The 23182-nt window shown below is 47.1% G+C and overlaps 1 protein-coding gene and 1 pseudogene across 1 annotated transcript; one reads left to right on the top strand and one right to left on the bottom strand.

Moving 5' to 3' along the window:
- The first annotated feature begins 98 nt into the window (after positions 1-98).
- LOC148686058 (uncharacterized) lies at positions 99-21641 on the top strand. Its single transcript, XM_088668851.1, is given in 7 exon segments — positions 99-1443; positions 1640-1721; positions 2188-2269; positions 5225-5351; positions 5446-5572; positions 15709-17830; positions 17832-21641. Coding segments are annotated over 7 exon segments (3117 nt in total). The 5' UTR covers positions 99-1344; the 3' UTR covers positions 18310-21641.
- Positions 12435-13363, bottom strand: LOC148686059 (uncharacterized; annotated as a pseudogene).
- Positions 21642-23182: the final 1541 nt, after the last annotated feature.

Genomic DNA, 23182 nt, shown 5'->3' with positions numbered 1-23182 from the left:
CCCCCCCCCGAGGGTGCAGTGGGGAGACGGTGGGGGTCCCAGGGCTGCAGCAGGGGAGGGGGCCTGGGGGGCCTGATCTGCTCGTGCGGGGGGGGGGGGCAAAGCCAGGTCAGGGCGAGGTCTGCAACGCTCTCCTTCCTGGAGATCAGAGGATCCCAAACTCCCACGAAATCTCTCTTCTTCAAACAAAGGAGTCCCTAGGAGTTTTAACTCTGTGTGACATCACTCAGCGTCATTGCACAACAGAGGAAACATGTGCAAATGGTTTTCCAAAGCTGCTCGAGGAGGTGGGCTAGCCCCCCCCCAAAAAAAAACCACGTGGAGGAAGGAAGGAAAGGTGGGAGAGAAAGGCCAGGAATAAAGAGAGGGGTCTGGCTGCTGCATTGCAAACCAGTTTCCCAATCATCTCCAAGGGCAGCTCCACACGGAGGCCACTGCAGCAATCCCCTCGCACCCAGAGCATGGCATCCCAGGACCACATCCTCTCTGTCCCAAAGGGATTGTTGCTGGAAAACCAGGCAGAAATGGGCGCTGCTACTCACTGAGCCTCCAGGGACCTTGGCATCAATAGTTCTGTATTAAGCCATTAAGGAGTCTGTCTTGAGAGCAGCAGAGAGTCCAAGTGCAATGAAAGGAGACAGAAGCAGGGGTGGGTGGGGGTGGGGAGCTACCTCCTTAGGACCCCCGGGTGAGGACCCCCACTAGAGCCAAGCATCCATTTTTCACAAGATACAAATGATTCCCTTGTCAGTCAGTTCTGACTTCATGCATTTACTGGAAGGCAGCAGAAACCAGGTTGAAGGCAGCAGAAACCAGGTTAATTGCTAGAACGCTAGAGACTTATTTCTTCTCTTCTTCCTCCTTCTCTTTCTTTTCAAAAAGAGAGCTCATGGTCTGGGATCCGGTGCAATCCAGCCCTGGTTCCAAGCAAGACTCATCCATGCTTGCTCAAGGAACCATTTCCCCACCCCCACCCATGTCCTACAAATTCTGTAACAGAACAATGTATTTCCTTTGTAGGATTTCCTAGACTTTTTCATTACAACAGACAGAAATTGGCAGAAGACTAAAAGGGTTCCTTCCGATCTCTTAGAGCAGGGGTGGCCAACTTCCAGGAGACTGCAATCTACTCACAGAGTTAAAAACTGGCAGTGATCTATCCCCTTTTGGGGGGGTTCAGGTCAAAGTTGTTGAACTTTTTTTTAGGAAGGAAAGCCCTGTTTTTTGGGGGTTCACGTAAAAGTTGTTGAGCTTCTTTAGGGAGGAGGAAAGTGATGTTTAGCTTTTTTAGGAAGGAAAGCCCTGTTTTTGGTGGTTCAGTTCCTGGCTGTCCTTCCCCCGGAGATGGAGAGCTGGGTGAGAGAATGCGGAGCAGAGACCAGTTCCCAGGCCGTGGCCGTGGCCGAAGGTTTCCTCCTGAGTCAGGCAGAGGAGAGAAAGCAGGTGAGAGAGACTTTCCTCTGGATACTCCCCAAAGGCTCAAAACAGGACAGAGAATATCCCATAATGGTCAACTGATGGCCCATCTGTTTTCTGGGAAAGCATCCATGGAATGAGATCTCTCGCCCTTGAAGTCTTTGACATTCTCTTTCTAATATTCTTCACCATTCTCTCTTTTGAATCCTTGTTTCTTTTTCAGGGAAAGGACCATTTTGCAGAAATGGAGCTGGATTCCTGTGAGGCAGAGAGGCCTCCGTTGGACACCAGAGAGAGGCCGCTGGGTAAGGAGGAAGGTGGTTATTCTCTGTTTGGTCTCATTCTGTTGGAGCTCCAAATCATCTGAGGGTTCTTTTCATCTTGTTTGGGGGGGAAACAGTTGGGAACAAGGGTCCAGAGGAGGGGAGATGTATTTCTGCACAACAAACATATGAAATGGGCACAAACTTCCAAACGCTCTCAGTAGGTTAGGAGGAAGGTGGTTTTTCTCCATTTGGCCTCATTCTGTTCTTTTCCCAACTCATCTGATGGTTCTTTTCATGTTGTTTTGGAGGGAGACAATTGGGAACAAGGGTCCAGGGGAGGGGAGATGTATTTCTGCACAGCAAACATATGAAATGGGCACAAACGTCTAAATGTTCTCAGCAGGTAAGGCTTTCTCAAAGGCCCATCTGTAGTTAGAGATGCCCTGTTTCACCTGTGAGAGAAGCAGGCACTCCTGGCGACCTGTTTACCTTTTTTCTCTTGCAGGTGACAGAATGATGCCAGCAAGACCTCATGATCCGTCTATTCATGGGGGCAGAAGGGAACAGCAGCTGTGGAACCAGATCAGGTCAGGGGAAGCTGCCTTGTGGGGACAGGGGCCGAGGGATGTCATGGACTGGTTGGGCACAGAGGAATGGTGGGAGGATGCAGCCGGGGAACCAAGAAGGGAAGATGGCTCAGAGCCCAAGAAGTGGAGGTAGAAGAAGGATGGGTGGTCAGAGGGGGAAGAGGGAGAAGCCTGGGAAGAGGAGGTGTCAGAAGCTGAAGGGCTAACAGGGCTTAGTGAACTGGGAGACTCTGTGGCAGAATGCAGTTCAGAATCAGAGGCAGAAGAGGATGGAGGCAAGTGGGAGGAGGGAGGTCAAGAGGCACGGGTGAGTCAGGATAAGGAGGAGCCACCGGTGGCTCCCTCTCCTTTTGTCAGAAGCCACCCTCCCTGCTTGTCTCCAAGAGCCAGGAGACCCCCTGCATTGCAGGAATCTCTGCTAGATCATCCAAGACAGATGGCCATCCAAAATAGGCTTACCGTATTTTATTTGTAGATTGAGCACTGAATGCTAAATTTGGTTTCTAAGCAGAGGACAAATGAGGACAAATAGTGGCCTGGATTCACCTAATTAGCACCAGCCGCTGCAAAATGGGGGCTGCCCCCCATTCCTCCCTCTCGCCATACCCCCATGAACCCCTTGAATTTGACTCTAAGGCATTGGGAGGGAACCCCCAGAACAGCTCATGAGGAGGGGAGAACGTGGATCCATCCATCAGGCAAACTGGAATGCTTGTGTAATAATAATAATAATAATAATAATAATAATAATAATAATAATAATAATAATAATCCTATATAATAAAGTCCAGGCAAACTGGAATGCTTGTGTCTCTGCGTCCAGTCCTAGCCGCCCAGAGTGGCTGGGGGAACCCGGCCAGATGGGCGGGGTATAAATAATAAATTATTGTTATTATTGTGTCCCTGTGTCTGCGCTACTGCGCACGTGCCCCACGGACACAAGGATTGGACGCAGAGACTGGACGCACACACATGCACGCCCTCTCCCCTCCCTCCACCCCTCTGCCTACCGTTTACCTGCGGCCGCCAACCGCTGCTCCCGGCCGGACAAGCGCCTCGCTGCGGTTGCGCTAAAGCGCGAGGAGGAGGATGCTGCTTACTTTTTCTCCCCCCCCTACGCTCCCCCCCCGGTGCCGTTTCCAGACAAGCCAGGCCAGGGCGGGGAAGGAGCCTCTCCTCTCCTCCCCGGTATAGCGCCTCGGCGCTGGCTGAGGGTGGCAGGGCGCATCGGGGAAGCGAGGGTGGAGGCCGGCGGAGGTGAATGGGGGGAGGAAGGGCACCTTTGAGCAGCGCCTCCCTCTGTCCCTCCTTGGGTTGAGGTGGCGCGTCTGACTCAACAGGGGAGGGCGAAGGCGATGGAAAGTTTCTCCCCAGCCTCTGGCAGTGCGGTGCCTGCCATGCTTCTTTTCGCCACCCGTGGGCCGGCGGGCAGCCAGGCAAGGCCACCCTGCCCTCCTCTCCTCTCACTCGCCCTCGCTCGCTCACGAAAATAAGCCATACCCTGAGCCGCAAAAAAAGAGCAGCCCTGTTAGAAACAGTTAGAAAGGTGGCCGGAGCAGCCCTGCGTGGAGTGCCCCGGGCCACGGCAGGAGGAGGTGGTTTCAAAGTGCTACCCTACGGTACATAGGGGACCCTCCGGGGCCAGCTGACCGGACCCGGGGCCCTCAGCTCCCAGCCTCGCCTACTCACACTTCTCCCAAACCAGCCATGTTGCTCACTGGCGCCAAAATACATTTTTTGTTATGTGCAAATGGGGCAGAGCGCCTTGTCGGCGCTTCAGCAGCAGCAACAGCAACAGCCAGTTCTGGGTGCTGAGCTGCGGCAGGAGGAGGAGGCGACTTGCCGGGTCAGCGCCCGGCAGCGCCGCATGGAGAGTCCCGAGCCTCTGGGATGCAGCAGTGCTCTGTAGCACTTTGAATCCTCCTCCTCCTGCCGTGGCTCGCCACCTGGAACTGGCTGCTGCTGCTGAAGCACCGACAAAGCACCCAGCAGTGCCGCGTGGAGCGCCCCGAGCCACGGCAGGAGGAGGTGGTTTCAAAGTGCTACTGCTGCATCCCAGAGGCTCAGGACTTGCTGACCCAGCAAGCCGCCTCCTCCTCCTCCTGCCGCGGCTCAGCACCCTCCCCGCAAACGCACAACTGTGAGGTGGCTTTACGCACCTCTCCTAAAACCGACACCCGCTGCCTCATGCTGCGCAGGAAATGCTTTTTGCCCCTGGGTCCCTTCCCGCTCTTCTCTGGCGCCGAATCAAGGCGGCGACACCCCCCCCCCCCGCTTCCCTTTCTTTCTTTCTTTCCTTCCTTCCTCCTTTCTCCCTTTCTGTCTTCTCTCCCTCTTTCTTATTCTTTCCTTCTTTATTCCCTTCCTTCTTTCCTACTCTTCTTTCTCTCCCCTCTTTCCTTCCTCTCTCCCTCCTGCTCCCTCTTTTCTTCCTTCCTTCCTTCCTTCCTTAGTTTACTGTTCTAGCATCCGTTACTTTAACGGGCTTCATGATACTAGTAATAATAATAATAAAAAATTATTTATACCCCGCCATCTAGGCGGCTTCCAACAGAAGTATTAAAATACAATAATCTATTGAGCATTAAAAGCTTCCCTAAAGAGGACTGCCTTCAGATGTCCTCTAAAAGTCTGGTAGTTGTGTTTCTCTTTGACATCTGGTGGGAGGGCGTTCCACAGGGTGCGTACCACTACTGAAAAGGCCATCTGCCTGGTTCCCTGTAACTTGTGTAGGCAGAATGACTTGAAAAACAGAAGGTGGAGTACCCCCTATTTGCACAAAGACGAACACCCATAATTAAAACGCAGAATAAAATAAGCATCCATAATTAAAATGTGCAGCAAAGCAATCCTATTGGAACACCGCTGCAATTTACAGGAAGGAAACAACAGAGCATTGTGTAGCAGATCATATTGATGCTGTCTCAGAGGAGGACATTTCCCTTTTTCTTTTAGGGTTCAGTGTGCTTTGAAGATGTCACTGTTCGTTTCACGGACGAGGAGTGGGCGTTGCTGGATCCTGACCAGAGAGCTCTGTATGAGGAGGTCATGGAGGAGATTCGTGGGATCGTGGCCTCTCTTGGTATTCATCATATCGTCATATGTGCCTGGAAATTCGAAAAATACCTCTACAGTCATACCTCATGTTACGTCCGCTTCATGTTCCTTTTTTTCAGGTTGTGTCCCGCGGCAAACTGGAAGTACCGGAAAGGGTTGCTTCCGGGTCTCACCGCTCACGCATGAGCAGAAGCGCCAAATCGCTCACGCATGCGCAGAAGCGTTTCCTGCACATGTGCAGATATGGTACAGAGCTCTCCAGCACCCCCTATAACACCTGGGAACCTAACACCCCCACAATAAACAGTAAATTACATTTTTTTCTTTGAACAATCTTCCTCAAATTATTCCTTTTTCTACCACGATTGAGCTGGTCTGAACTGCCCAGGCCATCTTCAATGTCAGCTTGAGAATTGTTAGGAAAGATAAGTGGCTTCAGGTTTTCTGTTTTTGTTTTTGCTCCTGTCAGTCTTGGGTTGACCAAAGAGACGACTGACATTGGAGATGGAGGGGATGCCATGACTGGGCCAAACAAAATTCATCCCAGAGAAGAGCTAGGCTTATTGAATCTCAGGTAATAATAATACAGTGGTACCTCAGTTTACAAACTTTATCATTTCCGGAACAGAACAGTTCTTAAATCAAGGTACCATTGCAGATATAATAATAATTTTTATTTATACCCTGGCAATCTGGCTTGGTTGTCCCAGCCACTCTGGGCGGCTTCCAACTTGATAACAATCACATAACACACTGAGAAAAGTCAACCTAAGCAAGTTGTGCTTCCTTTTTCTGGTTATTTGGCTATAACGTTTGATAGAATACGGGTAACTAAAAAAACTTTGTTGGATTGCATTCTTCTTTCTTTCTTTTTTTAATAATTATTTTATTAAGGATTTTATTGGGTTACAAAGGTAGTGCAGTGTCTCATGCATCATTTTTACACATCAATTTTACTTGTTGAGACTTTATGAGGAAGGGGGGAAAGAGGTGGGTGGGATGGGGAGTTGGGTGTGGTGGATTGTCAATGTTTCTGTTTTTCTTGATATGTGTAGGGGTTCGGCGTCAGCGTAGTTTGTGCAGGTTCTCTGTTGTTTATTCGTGCTTCTCTGTTGGTGAGAGAGGTCGGGATTCATCTTAGGATGTGATTGCTCATTTGTGGTTGGCTGTGATGATCTTTAGTTCCTTGTGTGAGTGGGGAGGGAGGATGTTTTGATTAGGTTAGCCATATTGATTTGTATGCCGACGGTAAGTTTTTGTCGTTGTCTTGTTGGGCTGTATATGTGATGAAGGGGAACCATACTGGGGTGAAGGTGTCTTCTTCTGTTTGTCCCCGTGTCAGTTTCAGCTTACTGGTTAGTTTTTCTAGTAGGGCCGTTTCCCATACAACTTGGTACCATTGGTCCATGCTTACCCCTGACATGTCCCTCCAGTGCCTGGCTATGATGTTTCTAGTTGCTGACAATAGGTGGATTATAAGTTCTTTGTGATCTGAGTGAGCGTTGTTATCTTGAAAGATATTTAGTAAAACCAATTCTGGGGTAATATCTAGCACTTGCTTAGTTATCTTACAGATTTCTTGCATGAATGTCATCCAGAATGATTGGATTTTAGGGCACTCCCACCACGTGGAGATATGTGCCTATGGAGGTGCATCCTCTCCAACATTTCATGAGGTTCCTGAACGTATTAGTGCTAGTTTCCTTGGAGTCAGGTACCATCTGTAAGTTAGTTTCAACGAGAGTTCTTTTCTTTTCATTGATATAGATTTGAAGGGGGTTTCGACCACATTCTAGTCCATTGGGTAGGGTTGATTTCATATCCTATGTCATCCTCCCATTGTCTTTTTAGGTTGTCCAAGGGGTCTGTGGGATTTTGTAGTAGTATTTTGTATATTGCAGATACCATCCCTTTTCCATGTCCTTTTAACATTTGGAGGAGGCTGTCGAAAGTTGTCAGGGGTCTAGTTGCTGCCGATTTTACTGTTGGGTTATTTAGAAAGGCATGTAGTTGATGTTGTGCTAACCAGGGCATTGGGATGTCTTCTAGTTTGTCCTGTATTTCTTGTGTTGACAAAGGTTTGTTGTCTTGATAGAAGTCCATTAAACGATGTAAACCTTTGGTTCGCCAGGTTTTCATCTGGAGGTTTTGTGCTGCATGATGGAACAAGGGATGGTAAGCCAGGGGAATTAATGGGGATGGGGTTGGAGATAGTTTACTAGTTTCTGCTTTCCATGCTTTGAACATGGTTTGTGTGTATCTGTTGAGTGTTCTGGGAATCTTCCTTAGTTTGTTTGGGAGGAAAGGGTATGCTGTGGTGCAGATATTTTCAATTGAGTCCCTCTCCAGGTGTACCCATTGTTTTGTCTCGTCTTCAAGTATATATGGGATTATATGGCGTATTTGGTTGGCGTTGTAGTATGTTTCTATGTTGGGGATTCCCCATCCTGCTGAGGTGGGGAGGTGAAGGTATTTGATGCTAATCCTTGGTTTTTTATGTGAGAAAATAAAAGAGTGTAATTTTCCCTGCCATTTACGAAGTTTGGTTGGGGGGATCCAAATTGGGAGGGTTTGGAATAGGTAGGTTAGTTTTGGGAGGGTGACCATTTTGACCATGGCTATCTTGTCTGAAAGACAGGTAGGTAGCCGTGTTGGTCTGAGTCGAAGCAAAATAAAAAAATTCCTTCAGTAGCACCTTAAAGACCAACTAAGTTTATATTTTGGTATGAGCTTTTGTGAAGTGTGCATGCACACGAAAGCTCATACCAAAATATAAACTTAGTTGGTCTTTAAGGTGCTACTGAAGGAATTTTTTTTATTTTGTCTGAAAGAGTGAAACTCATACTGTCCCATCTCTTTAGGTCTTTGTTTATTTGTCGCCACAGGGGTTTGTAATTGTGGAGGTATAATTTATTGAGGTTCTGGGTTATTTGTACTCCTTGGTATCTGAATTTGGTGTGGCAAAGTTTTATTTTGGTGATATTAGTAAGTTCTTTTTGGATGTGGGGAGGGGTGTTGAAGCACATGGCTTCTGACCAACTCTTACCAAACTCTTACCAAAGTTTACTTGTAAGCCCGACACCATTGCAAATGTGTTGAGTTCTCTGATTAGGAAGGTTGCTGTATTTAAGGGGTCTGATGTTGTGACCATTAGGTCATCTGCAAACAGCCCTAATTTATAATTTCTGCCTTTTATTTCCACTCCCTTGATGTCTGTGGCTGCTCGGATTCGGATTGCTTGGGGCTCCAAAGCCAGGATAAATAAGAATGGAGACAGCGGACATCCTTGTTTTGTGCCTCTTTGGATTGCTATGGTGTTTGAGTCCATATTATTAATTCTGCATTTTGCTGAGGCTTGGGAATATATTTGTTTGAGGATTTGTAAGAAGTTGGGGCCAAATTTCATGTTAGTTAGTACTGCTAATAAGTATTTCCACTCTAAGCAATCAAAAGCTTTGAGGATATCTAGGGACATAATTGTCAGTGGAAGTTTAGTTGCCTTGCTGTGGTCGATTAAGTTTAGTAGTTTCCTGATGGGGTCTGTAATATTGCGACCAGGGACGAAACTGGTTTGGTCTGGGACTATTAAATTGCCTAGGAAGATTTTTAAGCGATTGGCCAAGATTGATGTGAATATCTTGTAATCCTGATTTATTAATGTGATTGGGCGGTAAGATTCTACTTTGAGGTTGTCCTTCAATGGCTTTGGGATGAAAACTATTTTGGAGTGATTCCATGTTTTGGGAATAAGCCCCCCTTTCATGATATCATTAAATAGGCGCATCATGTAGGGCATCAGGGGTTCTTTAATTTTTTTATAGAATTCAGCTGTGAAGCCGTCTGGGCCCGGGGCTTTGTGTGATTTCAAGTTTTTAAGGACCGTGTCTATTTCCTCGGGGGTGATAGGGCTGTCCATGAATTCCTGTTCTTCATCGGTTAAAGTGGGCATGGTCAGTCCTGTTAGGAATTTTCTAATTCCCTCCTCAGTTGGGTTGTGGGAGGTGTACAGGTTGGAGTAGAATTCTGCAAATTCAGAAGTTATTTCTTTCGGGGGAAATGTTATGTTGCCGTCTTTTTTGGTGATGCAGTGTATTCTTGTTTTAAGTGCTTTTTTCCTGCATCTATTTGCTAATAGTCTGAAGTTTTCCCCTCCGTATTCATAGAAGCGCTGTTTAGAATATAAAATATTGATCATTGTTTTGTTGATTTCTAAGGAGTCTAATTCTCTTCTTTTTTGTTCTAGAAGTTTAAGTAGTTTTTTGGATCCTGTTTGTTTGTAACGTGATGAGAGGGCAATGATATCTTGTTCTATTTTGTTATTTTTTGAAGAGGTTTGTTTTTTAAGGAGTGCTTTCTCTTTTATGCAAGCTCCTCTGGTCACCGCTTTCATTGCGTCCCATAAGAGGGGAGTATTTATATTGTCTACATCATTCTCTTTAAAATAGTTTTGGAGAGTTTTTGTGATATTTGCTCTAATTTGGGTGTTTGTGGTTAGGATGGGACTGAAAGACCATGATGGGGTGGTTTTTGTTTCTTCACCTATTTTAACAGTGACTTCTACTGGGGCATGGTCTGTGATTTTGATGCTGCCTATGTTTGTTGATTCTACTAAGGGGATCAGACCATGCGTGAGCAGGATGCTGTCCAGTCTGGACGTTGTACCGTGGCGTCCGGATTGAAATGTGTGGGTGGTGTCTCCCGGGTTGTGTTCGCCCCAAATGTCATAGAGACCTCTGTTGCTTGACTATTCCTCCATGGGAATGGGGAAGAGATAATCAAAGATTAAAAACAAACACACACTAGACACCATCTTCTTGACTTTTAAATTTCTGTCTTGGTGTATTATTTTAAAAGTGGAGGAGCATTGAGCCATGTAATTCCCCACAAAGCTGCAGTCTAATGGAAGTCCAGTTACCTGGACTTCCTGTTATCTGCTACTGGTGGGCTGGGTTGTAGAGAAAGGAGGACGAGGATAGCGATGGGTCTCTCTCCAATTTGCTTCCATGAAGCGCACAAAAGTGGAGCAGAGTGTGGAGCGCGAGCCGCCTTCTTCCACCGGGGCGAGGAAGCCGGGGCGCATTAGGGCCCTGCGGGAAAGCGGCCCAAGCAGGGTCCCTTTGTCCAGCTTGTCTGGGTCTTAAATACATACACCTTCCACCCAAAGCGAGAGATCGGCGGGGTGCAGAGATGCGTGCGTAAAAGCTCTCTCGGGCACTCTCTCTCTCGTAACTCCTGGGGTTTGCAGCAGCTGTGTTTGGAGGAGGCGTTTACAGCCCAGGATTCTCTCTCTCTCTCTCTCTCTCTCTCTCTCTCTCTCTCTCTCTCACACACACACACACACACACAGCGCCTAGGATCCGCTTTCCCTGCAACACTCACTTTAACTGACACAGTGATTACTTTCCACTCATTCGGAACGCCTTTCAAAAGAAAAGCGGGGTGCGGGGGGGGGGAACCTTGGCAGGGTGCAGAGATACATGCGTAAAAGCGCTCTCTCTCTCTCTCTCGTAACTCCTGGGGTTTGCAGCAGCTGTGTTTACATGGTGATTACTTCGGGAGAACTGCTGGAAAGATCCTGGAGATCCTCCCTCGATCAGTGCAGATTTTTTAAAAAAAGTTTATTCTCTCCTCTCTTAAACATCTCCCCCACCATCAATCTCACTCTTGCTCTCTTGAAACTTAACATACTCTCTCTGCCTCTCCTCCCCGCCCAGTCTCACTGCTGCTCCTCCCCATTTGCTGTAACAAACAAGTTTCTGGTTTGGGTTTTTAAAGTTGCTTTTGAAACCCCAGAATCATATCTTCTTGTTGTTCAGGAGTTCAAAAAGGGGTGCATGGTTCTCACACGCCCCCTGCTCCTCCACGGCATCTCCTCCCTGCTGGAGGAGCCGCCCCTCAGCGCTTGCCCGCCTCCACCATGCCGCGATGCATGGTGCCCGGAGCCTCCATCCAGCCAGAGGAGCCGCCCTCCAGCCGCTGCCCGCCCAGAGGGAAACGTGGGGGTGAGGGTGTGGGCGCTTGAGGAATCTGTGCACCACGGCGCCAGATAAGCTGAAGACGGCCCTGGCGCTCGACCGGCCAGCGCCGTCGCTGCTGCAGCTGCTGCTCGTCGCCTCGGACTCGGAGGAACGGAGGAAGTGTGACAGGGCGAGGAAGGGGAAGGAGCTGGGCGCACGCGCTCTCAGGTTCCACCGCCTCCCCGCCTGCGGGGCCCTGCGCCCCCTGTAGGACATTGAAGGCATTGCAGGGAAACGCCTCTGCAGCAAGCAGCAAGAGGAGGGAAAGCTGCGAGTGGCAAGCGGCGGGCGAACGGGCAGGCAAGCAGCGGGCAGGCAAGCGGCGGCTACACGGGCCACATGACGAGGTCTGGCGGGCCGGATTTGGCCCGCGGGCCTTGTCTTTGACACCCGTGTTATAGAGGGTCTCCTATATGTAGTTATATAGGTGTTCATTTGGGGTATTTTGGACCTTTTGGTGATTAGCCGGTTGGTCCTGGGTCTCGGCTGATGTGAAGGGCTGTGCTCAGAGACAGGCCTTCCCCCTCGTTGTTTGCGATAGGGGATGATCAGCGAGACGGTGTAGAATAGTTTTGTGATGTTAGGTTCGTGAGCAACGTTGCCAATGTTAATAGCAACATTACTGATGTATTAGAGTGTGTATATGTGTTGGCACGCTCTGAGGCCACCATGTTATTGAATATGTATTATGTTTTAGCCTGATAGTGAGTTGTGTTATGGATGCTGGGGGAGTTGTTTTTCTCTTGTTTGGTATGGAAGGGATACTGGAGATATGAGTTGTGATTGATGGGGAATGTGATTAAGGTTGTTTGGACTGGTGTCGGGGTGGGGTTGGGGATGGGGGTAGGATCTATGGAGGTGAGGTGTTGGGGGGATATTGATGCTGTTAGCTATGTTTAAGGCCTATGGGAGGGGAGGGGAGGGGAGGGGAATCACCAGTCCTGCAGTTCGAGATGATTTCCGGTTGCTTCATTCAGCTGTGATTGTTGTTGTTGTAGGGTTGTTCCTCAGTGATGTTTTGGTTCGGTTGATCATGGTCTGGCGTCCTGTGGAGTATGTTCGGTAGAATGATTTTGTGAGCGATGGTAGATGGTTGTACCGGCGAGTCTTGACGTGTTGCTTCTGTTGTCTCTTTCCCCTCTTTATTTCCATCCATTCATTTACTGCTGTTCCATTTTCTTGATATCGGCTGTCGCTTGGTAGCTCTTTCTGTTGCCGATCCAGTGGAAGGTCAAGCCCAAGGTTCCTCAGTAGTTATTGGGCTTCCGTTTCGTTGGTAGCCATGTACTGTGTTGTATCGGTTGCCACAATGAGACGGAAGGGAAAGCCCCAACGGTATCGAATCCCTTTTTGCTTAAGAAGCTGAGTGTATGGGCGTAGGTTTCTTCTCCGATTTAGGGTGTCTTAGGATAAGTCTTGTAGGACCAATATGGAGTTGTCTTTGTATTGGAGGTTGGTTGAGTTTCTGAGGCTGTTCCATATCTCTTCCTTTTTTTTTGTAGCATGAAAAGCACACTATGATGTCTCTTGGGTGAGCATCAGGTTTTGGCATAACTTTTAAAGCTCTGTGTGCCCTCTCCAGATCGGATACCTTGAGTGTCAGATTTGGGATTGTATCTTTCAACCAGCTTACAATTAGGTCTGCTGGGCTTTTCTCTTCTGCTTTTTCTGGAATGTAGCGGAAGCGGATGTTGCAGCGCCTGTTTCGGTCTTCAATGTCTGCTTGTTTAATTCTCAGTTCTTCGTTTTCTCTTTCCAGTTCGTACAATTTCTTATTCATACGTGCGGTTTCATCCTGGTATTGCTCTATTGTTCTTTCTTGCAGTTGATTCTTCTTTTCTAGAGCTTCCACTCTGGAGGTAAGATTGCTGATTAGTAGTTGTATGGGGGTCATTGCATTTTCCACTGCAGCTTCCAGTTTACTTGTCATCCTCTCTTCCATTTCTCTTAGGTGTTGTAATATTTCGTCATTTTGAGGAGGTGTTGCGGTCTCAATGTTATTTACCATCTTTTTAGTTGGTGACACCTTTATCTCCTTGGCGTTTTTGGTTTGAGGTTTGTTTGGCATTCTCTCGGAGTGGGACGTGTTGGGGTTAGGGATTATGGCGGTTATGATTTCTGGGTGTTGGGTTATTGGACTAGTCAGGCGTTGTTGACTGGTGGCTTCTGCAGAGCGTTTGGATTAAGCAATCATTTGTGTCATCCCTTGGCAATGTTATAAGAACTTCTCAGAGACTGTCGTATTCGCCTCAGCAGTGCTGTCAAAGTGGTGGTCAGGTACTCGGAGAGGCGGATAAACCAATAGACAGACAGACAAACAGGTGAAAGTAGACAAACAAACAAGCGAAAGAGGGGAGGTTCGATTTAGAGACGGACAAGCGAGCACTCCAGCGAACAAAGAGGGTGTAAAACAAAAGAAGAGGTGGGGGAATGAGAAGTGGGGTAGGAGGGGAAGATAAGGGGAAATTGAATAAAGGGGAATTGAGTATTTTGGAAGGGATTTAAAGAGAAGGGTTACATATTGGAATGAAGGAGGCAAGACAAAGACAAAACAAAGACAACCGTTTTCAAGGGGGGGTAATAGGGAGGAGGAAATGCTTCCTCTTTGGAGACAGGTCAATAGACAGAGTAGATGAGGAGGAGGTTTGATCCAGAAGGGAGAAAGAGGGAACTGAAAAGGAAAGTGAGAAAAAGAGAAAAGGGATAGAAGACAAAGGTGGGGGTGGGAAGCAACCAGTGAGATGGAGATCAAAAACAAGGAGAGGATATTTGGGGGGGGGCTGCAAAAGTCTATGAGGGGTTCCAAAGGGCACCTCTATGCATCAAGGAGGAAAAAAACAGAGCCAAGCCAAGGCAAAAGAGGTTGGAGGGAGAGGACGCCAGCTTGAAAATGATAGAAATTAAGCAAAAGGGGCCGAGAGCCTGGGGGGGGGGTCCCCGTCTTTGCTTTGTGCTGCGGTCCCTCAAAAGTCCAAAATGTACGGAAAGAAAGGGGGGTCTTGTGTCAAAAGGTGGGAGATGGAGGTGATAAATGGAAAGAACACTAAAAATATTAGGTAAAGTTTTTTGGTGTTATTTTTGTGTGTGTGTGTTTTCCCTTTCTTTCCCCTTTCTATTTATCTTCGTTTCCACTGAAGAAAAATTTAAAGGGGGGGAGGGGAAAAGGGAAAGAAAAGAAAAATATAAAAAAATCCGCTGAAAATATTCAAAAATAAAAAATATTTTTTTTATTCAAAAATAGACAAATAGAGGAGCAGGTTCAGGCTGGGCCTAGACTTGGAATGACGGCCTCAGTCTGCAATCAAAGCCTTTTCCGACAGGCCTTCCTTTAGACGCTGATCTACCCCAGTCTCATTAATGGACAGAGGGGGTAGGTTCGTGGGCTCTACCGGCCCCAGGGTCCTGGAAGGCCGGGCGATCCCGGCGCTATGTTGCAGCGGCAAGGGCTGCAAGGGCTCGGATCAGGTCCCTTCTCCTCGCTCCTTTTCTGTTGGCGGTGGCGGCGGCAGCAGCGGTGACAATGGCGGCGGCCACGAGGTCCGGGCTTACCTCCTCAGGACTCAGAGTCCCGGAGGCCAGGCGCTCCCGATTGCGGTTCGCCACGATCGGCGGGAGGGGGAGCAGGGACAGAGAGCCCCGACTGCTCCCCAATCGATCTGCCAGGCTCTCCCGGCGCTCGTGCGGTGGTGGCAGCAGCAGTTCCCGCCGGGTGTCGATGGCCGGACACCCGGCTTCTACTCACGATGATCGGGGGAGGGGGAGCGGGAGCAGAGGGCCCCGACGGCTCCCCGATCGATCTGCCGGGCTCTCCCAGCACTCGTGTGTTGGCGGCGGCGGCAGTTCCCGCCGGGTGTTGATGGTCGGACACCCGGCTCCTGCGATCGGAGGGAGGGAGGAGCAGGGGGCCCCAACGGCTCCCCGGCCGATCCACCGGGCTCTCCCGGCTCCTGTGCAGCGTTGGCAGCGGTTTTAACGGCTCCGAAGTTGTTCAAGCGGCTTGGGCACATCAGTGGCTCCTAGGAGCTCCACGGTCGCGTGCCGCTCGCCATTTTGCCATGCCGGAAGTCCGTTGGATTGCATTCTTGATTAAATTATCTTTCCATTGACATATAATTTTATGATATTACTCCAAAAGAAGTGTTGTGAGCGATCAACCCTCTGAAAAACACTTTCCCCCAAAACTCTTCCAGAAATTTTGAACACTACTATATATCAAACAAAGTAACATTCAACAACTCATCAGAATCTAATAATAAAAATGTTGGTTAATGATAAACAACACAGCTAATGAACACCTCCCCAACTGCCTTCAGTTCTTCTCCATTTGTTCCTGAGGCTCTAATCCCTTTTTTGTTTCCGTTGCAGATTGTGATGAATTGGAAATCGAGAACAAAGGTGACCATGACAAAATCTTCAGAGAAGAGAAGCCAGGTAAAAAATTGGAGTGTGCAGAAAGCTGCAGTCAGCGCTCCCATTCCACTTCCCATCAACAAAATCTCATCAGAAAGAAACTCTATCAGTGCATGGAATTTGGAAAGAGCTTCAGTCAGAGCTCCAGTCTCACTTCCCATCAGAGAATTCATTCAGGGGAGAAACCCTATCAGTGTGTGGAATGTGGAAAGAGTTTCAGTCAGAGCTCCCATCTCACTAACCACCAAAGAATTCATACAGGGGAGAAACCATATCAGTGTGTGGAATGTGGAAAGAGCTTCAGTTACAGCAACAATCTCACTTCCCATCAAAGAATTCATGCAGGGGAGAAACCCTATCAGTGTATGGAATGTGGAAAGAGCTTCAGTCAGAGCTCCCATCTCACTAACCACCAAAGAATTCATACAGGGGAGAAACCATATCAGTGTGTGGAATGTGGAAAGAGCTTCAGTCAGAGCTCCCATCTCACTAACCACCAAAGAATTCATACAGGGGAGAAACCATATCAGTGTGTGGAATGTGGAAAGAGCTTCAGTAATAACTACTCTCTCACTTCCCATCAAAGAATTCATACAGGGGAGAAACCCTATCAGTGTGTGGAATGTGGAAAGAGCTTTAGTCACAGCCACAGTCTCACTTCCCATCAAAGAATTCATACAGGGGAGAAACCCTATCAGTGTGTGGAATGTGGAAAGAGCTTCAGTCAGAGCTCCCATCTCACTAACCACCAAAGAATTCATACAGGGGAGAAACCATATCAGTGTGTGGAATGTGGAAAGAGCTTCAGTCAGAGCTCCCAACTCAATAACCATCAAATAATTCATACAGAGGAGAAACAATATCAGTGTGTGGAATGTGGAAAGGGCTTTAGTCACAGCCACAGTCTCACTTCCCATCAAAGAATCCATACAGGGGAGAAACCCTATCAGTGTGTGGATTGTGGCAAGAGCTTCATTAAGAGCTCCAATCTCACTTCCCATCAAAGAATTCATACAGGGGAGAAACCCTATCAGTGTGTGGATTGTGGCAAGAGCTTCATTAAGAGCTCCAATCTCACTTCCCATCAAAGAATTCATGCAGGGGAGAAACCCTATCAGTGTGTGGAATGTGGAAAGAGCTTCAGTCAGAGCTCCCATCTCACTAACCATTTAAGAATTCATACAGGGGAGAAACCATATCAGTGTTTGGAATGTGGAAAGAGCTTCATTAAGAGCTCCAATCTCACTTCCCATCAAAGAATTCATACAGGGGAGAAACCCTATCAGTGCTTCGAATGTGGAAAGAGCTTCAGTCAGAGCTCCCATCTCACTAACCATTTAAGAATTCATACAGGGGAGAAACCATATCAGTGTGTGGAATGTGGAAAGAGCTTCAGTGATAACTCCTCTCTCACTTCCCATCAAATAATTCATACAGGGGAGAAACCATATCAGTGTGTGGAATGTGGAAAGAGCTTCAGTAATAACTCCTCTCTCACTAACCACCAAAGAATTCATACAGGGGAGAAACCCTATCAGTGTGTGGAATGTGGAAAGAGCTTCAGTCAGAGCTCCTCTCTCAATAACCATCAAAGAATTCATACAGGGGAGAAACCCTATCAGTGTGTGGAATGTGGAAAGAGCTTCAGTCAGAGCTCCTCTCTCAATAACCATCAAAGAATTCATACAGGGGAGAAACCCTATCAATGTGTGGAATGTGGAAAGAGCTTCAGTCAGAGCTCCTCTCTCAATAACCATCAAAGAATTCATACAGGGGAGAAACTGTATCAGTGTGTGGAATGTGGAAAGAGCTTCAGTAATAACTCCTCTCTCACTTTCCATCAAAGAATTCATACAGGGGAGAAACCCCATCAGTGTGTGGAATGTGGAAAGAGCTTCAGTCAGAGCTCCCATCTCACTTCCCATCAGAGAATTCATACAGGGGAGAAACCCTATCAGTGCTTCGAATGTGGAAAGAGCTTCAGTCAGAGCTCCTCTCTCAATAACCATCAAAGAATTCATACAGGGGAGAAACTGTATCAGTGTGTGGAATGTGGAAAGAGCTTCAGTAATAACTCCTCTCACTTTCCATCAAAGAATTCATACAGGGGAGAAACCCCATCAGTGTGTGGAATGTGGAAAGAGCTTCATTCAGAGCTCCAATCTCACTTCCCATCAGAGAATTCATACAGGGGAGAAACCCTATCAGTGCTTCGAATGTGGAAAGAGCTTCAGTCAGAGCTCCTCTCTCAATAACCATCAAAGAATTCATACAGGGGAGAAACCCTATCAGTACATGGAATGTGGAAAGAGCTTCAGTCAGAGCTTGTCTCTCACTTCCCATCAAAGACTTCATGCAGGGGAGAAACCGTATCAGTGTGTGGAATGTGGAAAGAGCTTTACTTACAGCCGGAGTCTCACTACCCATCAAATAATTCATACAGGGGAGAAACCCTATCAGTGTGTGGAATGTGGAAAGAGCTTCAGTCAGAGCTCCCATCTCACTTCCCATAAAAGAATCCATACTAATGTTGGAAAAACCATTGTACAGCTTTAGGAGCCAGGCAAATCAGCACCTTTTTAACCAGACCTTTGGATGATTGACATCTAATGCTCTTTTAAAATGTGGTATTTTGTGTTTTTGTGTTGTGTTATTATTTTGTAACCTTCCTGAGACCTCTAGGTGTAGGGAATAGGTGGCAGCTCTTGAAGGCATAAGGGTCTTCCCCCGAATAAACAGTGTGTGGAATGTGGAATCCATACAAAGGTCAGAAAAACCAGATTACCAGATTTTTTTCAATGAATCCAGGGACACTCTTTTGCAGCAGCCAAGGGGTTAAAAGACAGTAGCATCTGGATTATTAGTAGGGAGCAATCTTTTGTAAACATATGTAGTTTACATGGCAACCAGAGCCAGGTTCCTTGGTTATGGGTGAAGGGTGGGGAGGGGGAAAGAGAGAAGGGGAAGCAAAATTAGGATGGGATAGTTGGAACTGAGGGAGGTGTGGGTCGGTAGGTGCGTGGGTTCAGGCCCCCCCTTTTCTTTTCTGGGATTCCTGGAAGCGTAACCAAAAAGGAAGGAAGGAACAAAATGGGGGGGTAGAGAGAGGTCGTCCCAGAAAAAGGCACATGAGGAATACAAACGGATAGATAACCAAAGCTATTTTAATATGAACCTCCTCTATTTTGGTGGGTGCGTGGGTTCAGGGCCCCCCTTTTCTTTTCTGGGATTCCTGGAAGCGTCACCGAAAAGGAAGGAAGGAACAAAGGGGGGGTAGAGAGGGGACAGAGAGTCAGGTCGTCCCAGAAAAAGGCACATGAGGAATACAAACGGATAGATAACGAAAGCTATTATAATATGAACCTCCCCTATTTTCTGTCTGACGCTTTAAGTAGAGAAAAATGCAATAAGGATACTGTGTGGGGAGAGGGTGGAGCCAATTGGCAGAGTATTATTATTTTTATTTACAAGCGAGGAGGTGGGAGGATGGTGTCTCCATTGGTCGGGCAATAAAAGCACCCAGCCTTTATGACTGCCATCAGCGTTTCTTTCCTTGCATCTGCACCCCTCTCAAATTCGGACGTTTGGGAAGGAACATCATAAACCATATGCCGGCGCCCTCCACGTCTCCCCTCAGCCCTCGGGGCAAGGTTCCCGCCAAAGCACCAATAAAGATGTGGAAGCAGCATCAGCCGCAAATGGAGCAGGCGGAGGAGGAGGAGGGTGGGAGCGGGAGAGGGAATGTTCCCGCTTGTCTAACAGCTGTCTAACTCATAGCTGCCAAGTTTCCCGTTTTCTCGCGAGGAAGCCTATTCAGCATAAGGGAAAATCCCTTTAAAAAAGGGATAACTTGGCAGCTATGGTCTAACCTGGCTGTCCACACTGGCAACAGCAGCGGCCACAGCGCCTCTTGCCGCTGGTATCTTTGGCCATGGACAGATTGGTAAAACTGGGAACTGTCCCTGGGAACCAGGGACATCTGATAACCCTACATTATACAGCTTTAGGAGCCAGGCAAATTGGCACCTTTTTAACCAGGCCTTTGGCTGATTGACATCTAATGCCCTTTTAAAATGTGGTGTTTTGTGCTTTGATGTTGTAACCATCCTGAGACATGTAGGTGTAGGGAATAGGCACCAACTAGGGGTCTTTGCCCCCCGCCCATAAAATATTTGAGAAGGCCACACACACACCTTTTTGTCTGTGTTTTTCCAAACGCAACCTTTTATTCTTCCGCAACTTGCCATACAATTTGCCGTCTTAAAAATAAAAAAATAAACGCACACAGGAGTGGAAAAAAAGATATAACAAAGTTTATATGGAATGGTAAGAGACCAAGAATAAAGTACCAGCTGCTAACAGACAGGAAAGGGGGAGCGGGCATAGTCTGGTTAAAGGAATGGGTAACTTTGAAAAATCCAGAAATATTAGACCTGGAAGGAGTGGAAAATCGATTTGGCTGGCACTCTTACCTACCCAGTACTTTACGATAAGGTTAAGGTCCACAAAGGTTTCCTGAACCACTTAGTAAGAAAATCATTATACCTGATCTGGGTAAAATACAAAGGAATTTTGGAACCCAGGATCCTTTTGTGGACATCATCAACAAATGTTATAACAGTTAAGACACTAAATATGGAGATAAAGATCGCCACCTATCAGGACTTATTGGAAAAGAAACAAAATGAGCTAATATTGAAAAAATATGAAGAGAGAAAATAATACCTTTCGGACTGGCTACAATACTTTCAAATCAATCATAGGTTTAATCAGGATAAAAAAATGGGCATTGCAAAGGAAAAATCAAAATTTGAAAAAGAACTAATACAGAATGATGGGAAGTACATTTCACGTATTTCACATATTTATGACCTGCTGTTGGAATGGGAACTCAAAGAGGAGCAGGTTAAACCAGTAATGGTGAAGTGGGCCCAAGACCTTGGCTACAATGTCCTGATGGAGCAATGGGAAAGACTGTGGAGGGTGGATTTAAAGTTTACCGCCTGTTATAACTTAATAGAAAACATCTTTAAAATGATGCACAGGTGGTACCAAACACCAGAAAAGTTAGCCAAGAAGTATAAAAATAAATCTATGTGCTGGAGGTGCAATGCGGAAAAAGGGTCTCTAATACATATGTGGTGGAATTGTCCGGAAATATGTAGGTACTGGAATAACATCTATGAAGATCTTTTAAAAATGTTAAAATGCACATTTAGAAAAAGACCGGAAATGTTTTTATTAAATATAATACCAGAGGATATTAAAACCACAAAAAGAATATTGTTATTGTATGGAATTGTAGCGGCAAGAGTCCTGGTCGCCAGAAATTGGGAAAACAAAAATGCACCCAGCATAATGGATTGGCAAACTTTAATGATAGAATATTTACAGTTAGCAAAAACCACTGGAAGAATAAGAGGACAAACGAAACAAAAAAACACAGAAGGAATGGAGGATGTTTGATGAGTATTTAAATAGTAGTGGTATACCCAGAATCCTAATGGCAGACTAAAGTTGAACCTGACTTTCTTAAGGGGGGGGGGCGAATGTAGATGTAAATTCAGAATTGTGTGATAAAATAAGGTTAATATGTAGATTACAGAGAGAATAATTGGAAGTTTTCACAAAGAAGGTGTGGATTGTACATATAGAGAGATGTAATGGTTTTCTTTTTGTCTTTTTTTTTGTATACAGATTGTTTGTTTGTTTTCTATATTAGTATCTTTCCTCCCCTTTTTCTCTTTCTTTTTTCTTTTTCTTTTATTCTTTCCTTTTCTATTTTCTTTTTGTAAAATGTTATGAAAAAGAAGAATATGAAATATATGCATGTTGTACGTCTATGTTTTTAAAGAAAGAAATTAATAAAACTTATTGTTTTAAAAATATATATTTGTATTTTTATTTGTTATAAAATTCAATAGCCACAGCCACAATCTCACTTTCCATCAAAGAATTCATACAGGGGAGAAACCCTATCAGTGCTTTGAATGTGGAAAGAGCTTCAGTCGGCGCTCCTCTCACTTCATACAGGGGAGAAACTGTGTGTGGAATGTAGAAAGAGCTTCAGTCACAGCCACAATTTCACTTCCCATCTAAGAATTCATACAGGGGAGAAACACTATCAGTGCGTGGAATGTCGAAAGACAGTGGTGTTCCTACCCCAGCTGTCACTAGAGCATGCGCACTAGAGCGGAACCTGGGGCGGCTAAACCGGGGGGCGGGGTGTCGTGATGTTGCACGCATGCGTATGGTGCTGCGTTGTGGGATAACTCTCCCCCCCTGATTCCCAAGCCTCACTCGGAGCAGCAGCACCCAGAAGAAAGACTCGCTCGCCGCAGCGGCAACTAGCTTCCAGCTGCCGCGGCGGTAATCGAGTCTTCTTACTAGCCTCCACCTCGCCGAGTGAGACTTGGGAGTTGCGGGGAGGGACCACCCCGTGATGCAGCGTCGCATGACGTCTGCGTAGACACGCGACGCTGACGTGTGATGCTGCATCACGGGATGCCCCTGCCCCCGTTACTCCCAAGCCTCGAGTGGCGGATGGCAGCCAGCAGCATCGAGGCGGCCTCTCCGTGATGGCGGCCACGTTGGCCGCCGTCGATGGGTGCGGAAGGGCCAGGGCGCACTGCCCCCTGCAGAGTGGAGCTCGGGCGGCACCCCCCCGCCCCCTGTTGTGTTGCCCCTGTTGAAAGAGCTTCGCTGATACCGTAGCTCCAAACTCACTTCCCATAAAAGAATCCATACAAAAGTCGGAAAAACTATTATACACCTTTAGGAGCCAGGCAAATCAGCACCTTTTTAACCAGGCCTTTTGCTGTTTGACATCTAATGCCCTTTTAAAGTGTGGTGTTTTGTGTTTTTATGTTGTTTTTTTATGTTGTAACCATCCTGAGACACGGGGTAGGGAATAGGCACCACCTCTTAAAGGCCTAGGGGTCTTTGCCCACCCCCCAATAAAATCTTTAGGAGTCCACCCCCCAGTTTTTGTGTGGTTTTTTTTCAAACGCAACCTTTTATTCTTCTGCAACTTGCCATACAATTTTTCTTTCAATTTGCCCTCTTTTTTTAAAAAAAAAAACACACACAGGCCATGAGGGAAACAAAATACAAGAAAATATAAACATGGACAGGTCCCATCTTTGCAGGCCAAACATAAAAGTTGCCTTAAAGCAGGGTTTCCCCAACCTGGGTCCCCAGCAGCTCCTGGACTACACTTCCCATCATCCCTCCCCATTGGTCCTGAGCACCCCAGAGCCAGCTGCTTTGGCCCAGATTTTGAAGTCGTCCAGCACCAGCAGTCAGGGAGTCCTGAACTCCGCCTGTGAGACCAGCTCTGTCAGCTCAGGCAGGGAGACCATGGAGGGCAAAGTAAGCGGGAAGCACCCCTGCTAGCAAGCACCCCTCAACAAGACCCCAACCCCAGAGT

Source organism: Zootoca vivipara, chromosome 4 (assembly GCF_965207765.1).
Source record: "Zootoca vivipara chromosome 4, rZooViv2.hap1.1, whole genome shotgun sequence".
Taxonomy (NCBI): Eukaryota; Metazoa; Chordata; class Lepidosauria; order Squamata; family Lacertidae; genus Zootoca; species Zootoca vivipara.
This window is presented reverse-complemented; position numbering and strand designations above follow the sequence as displayed.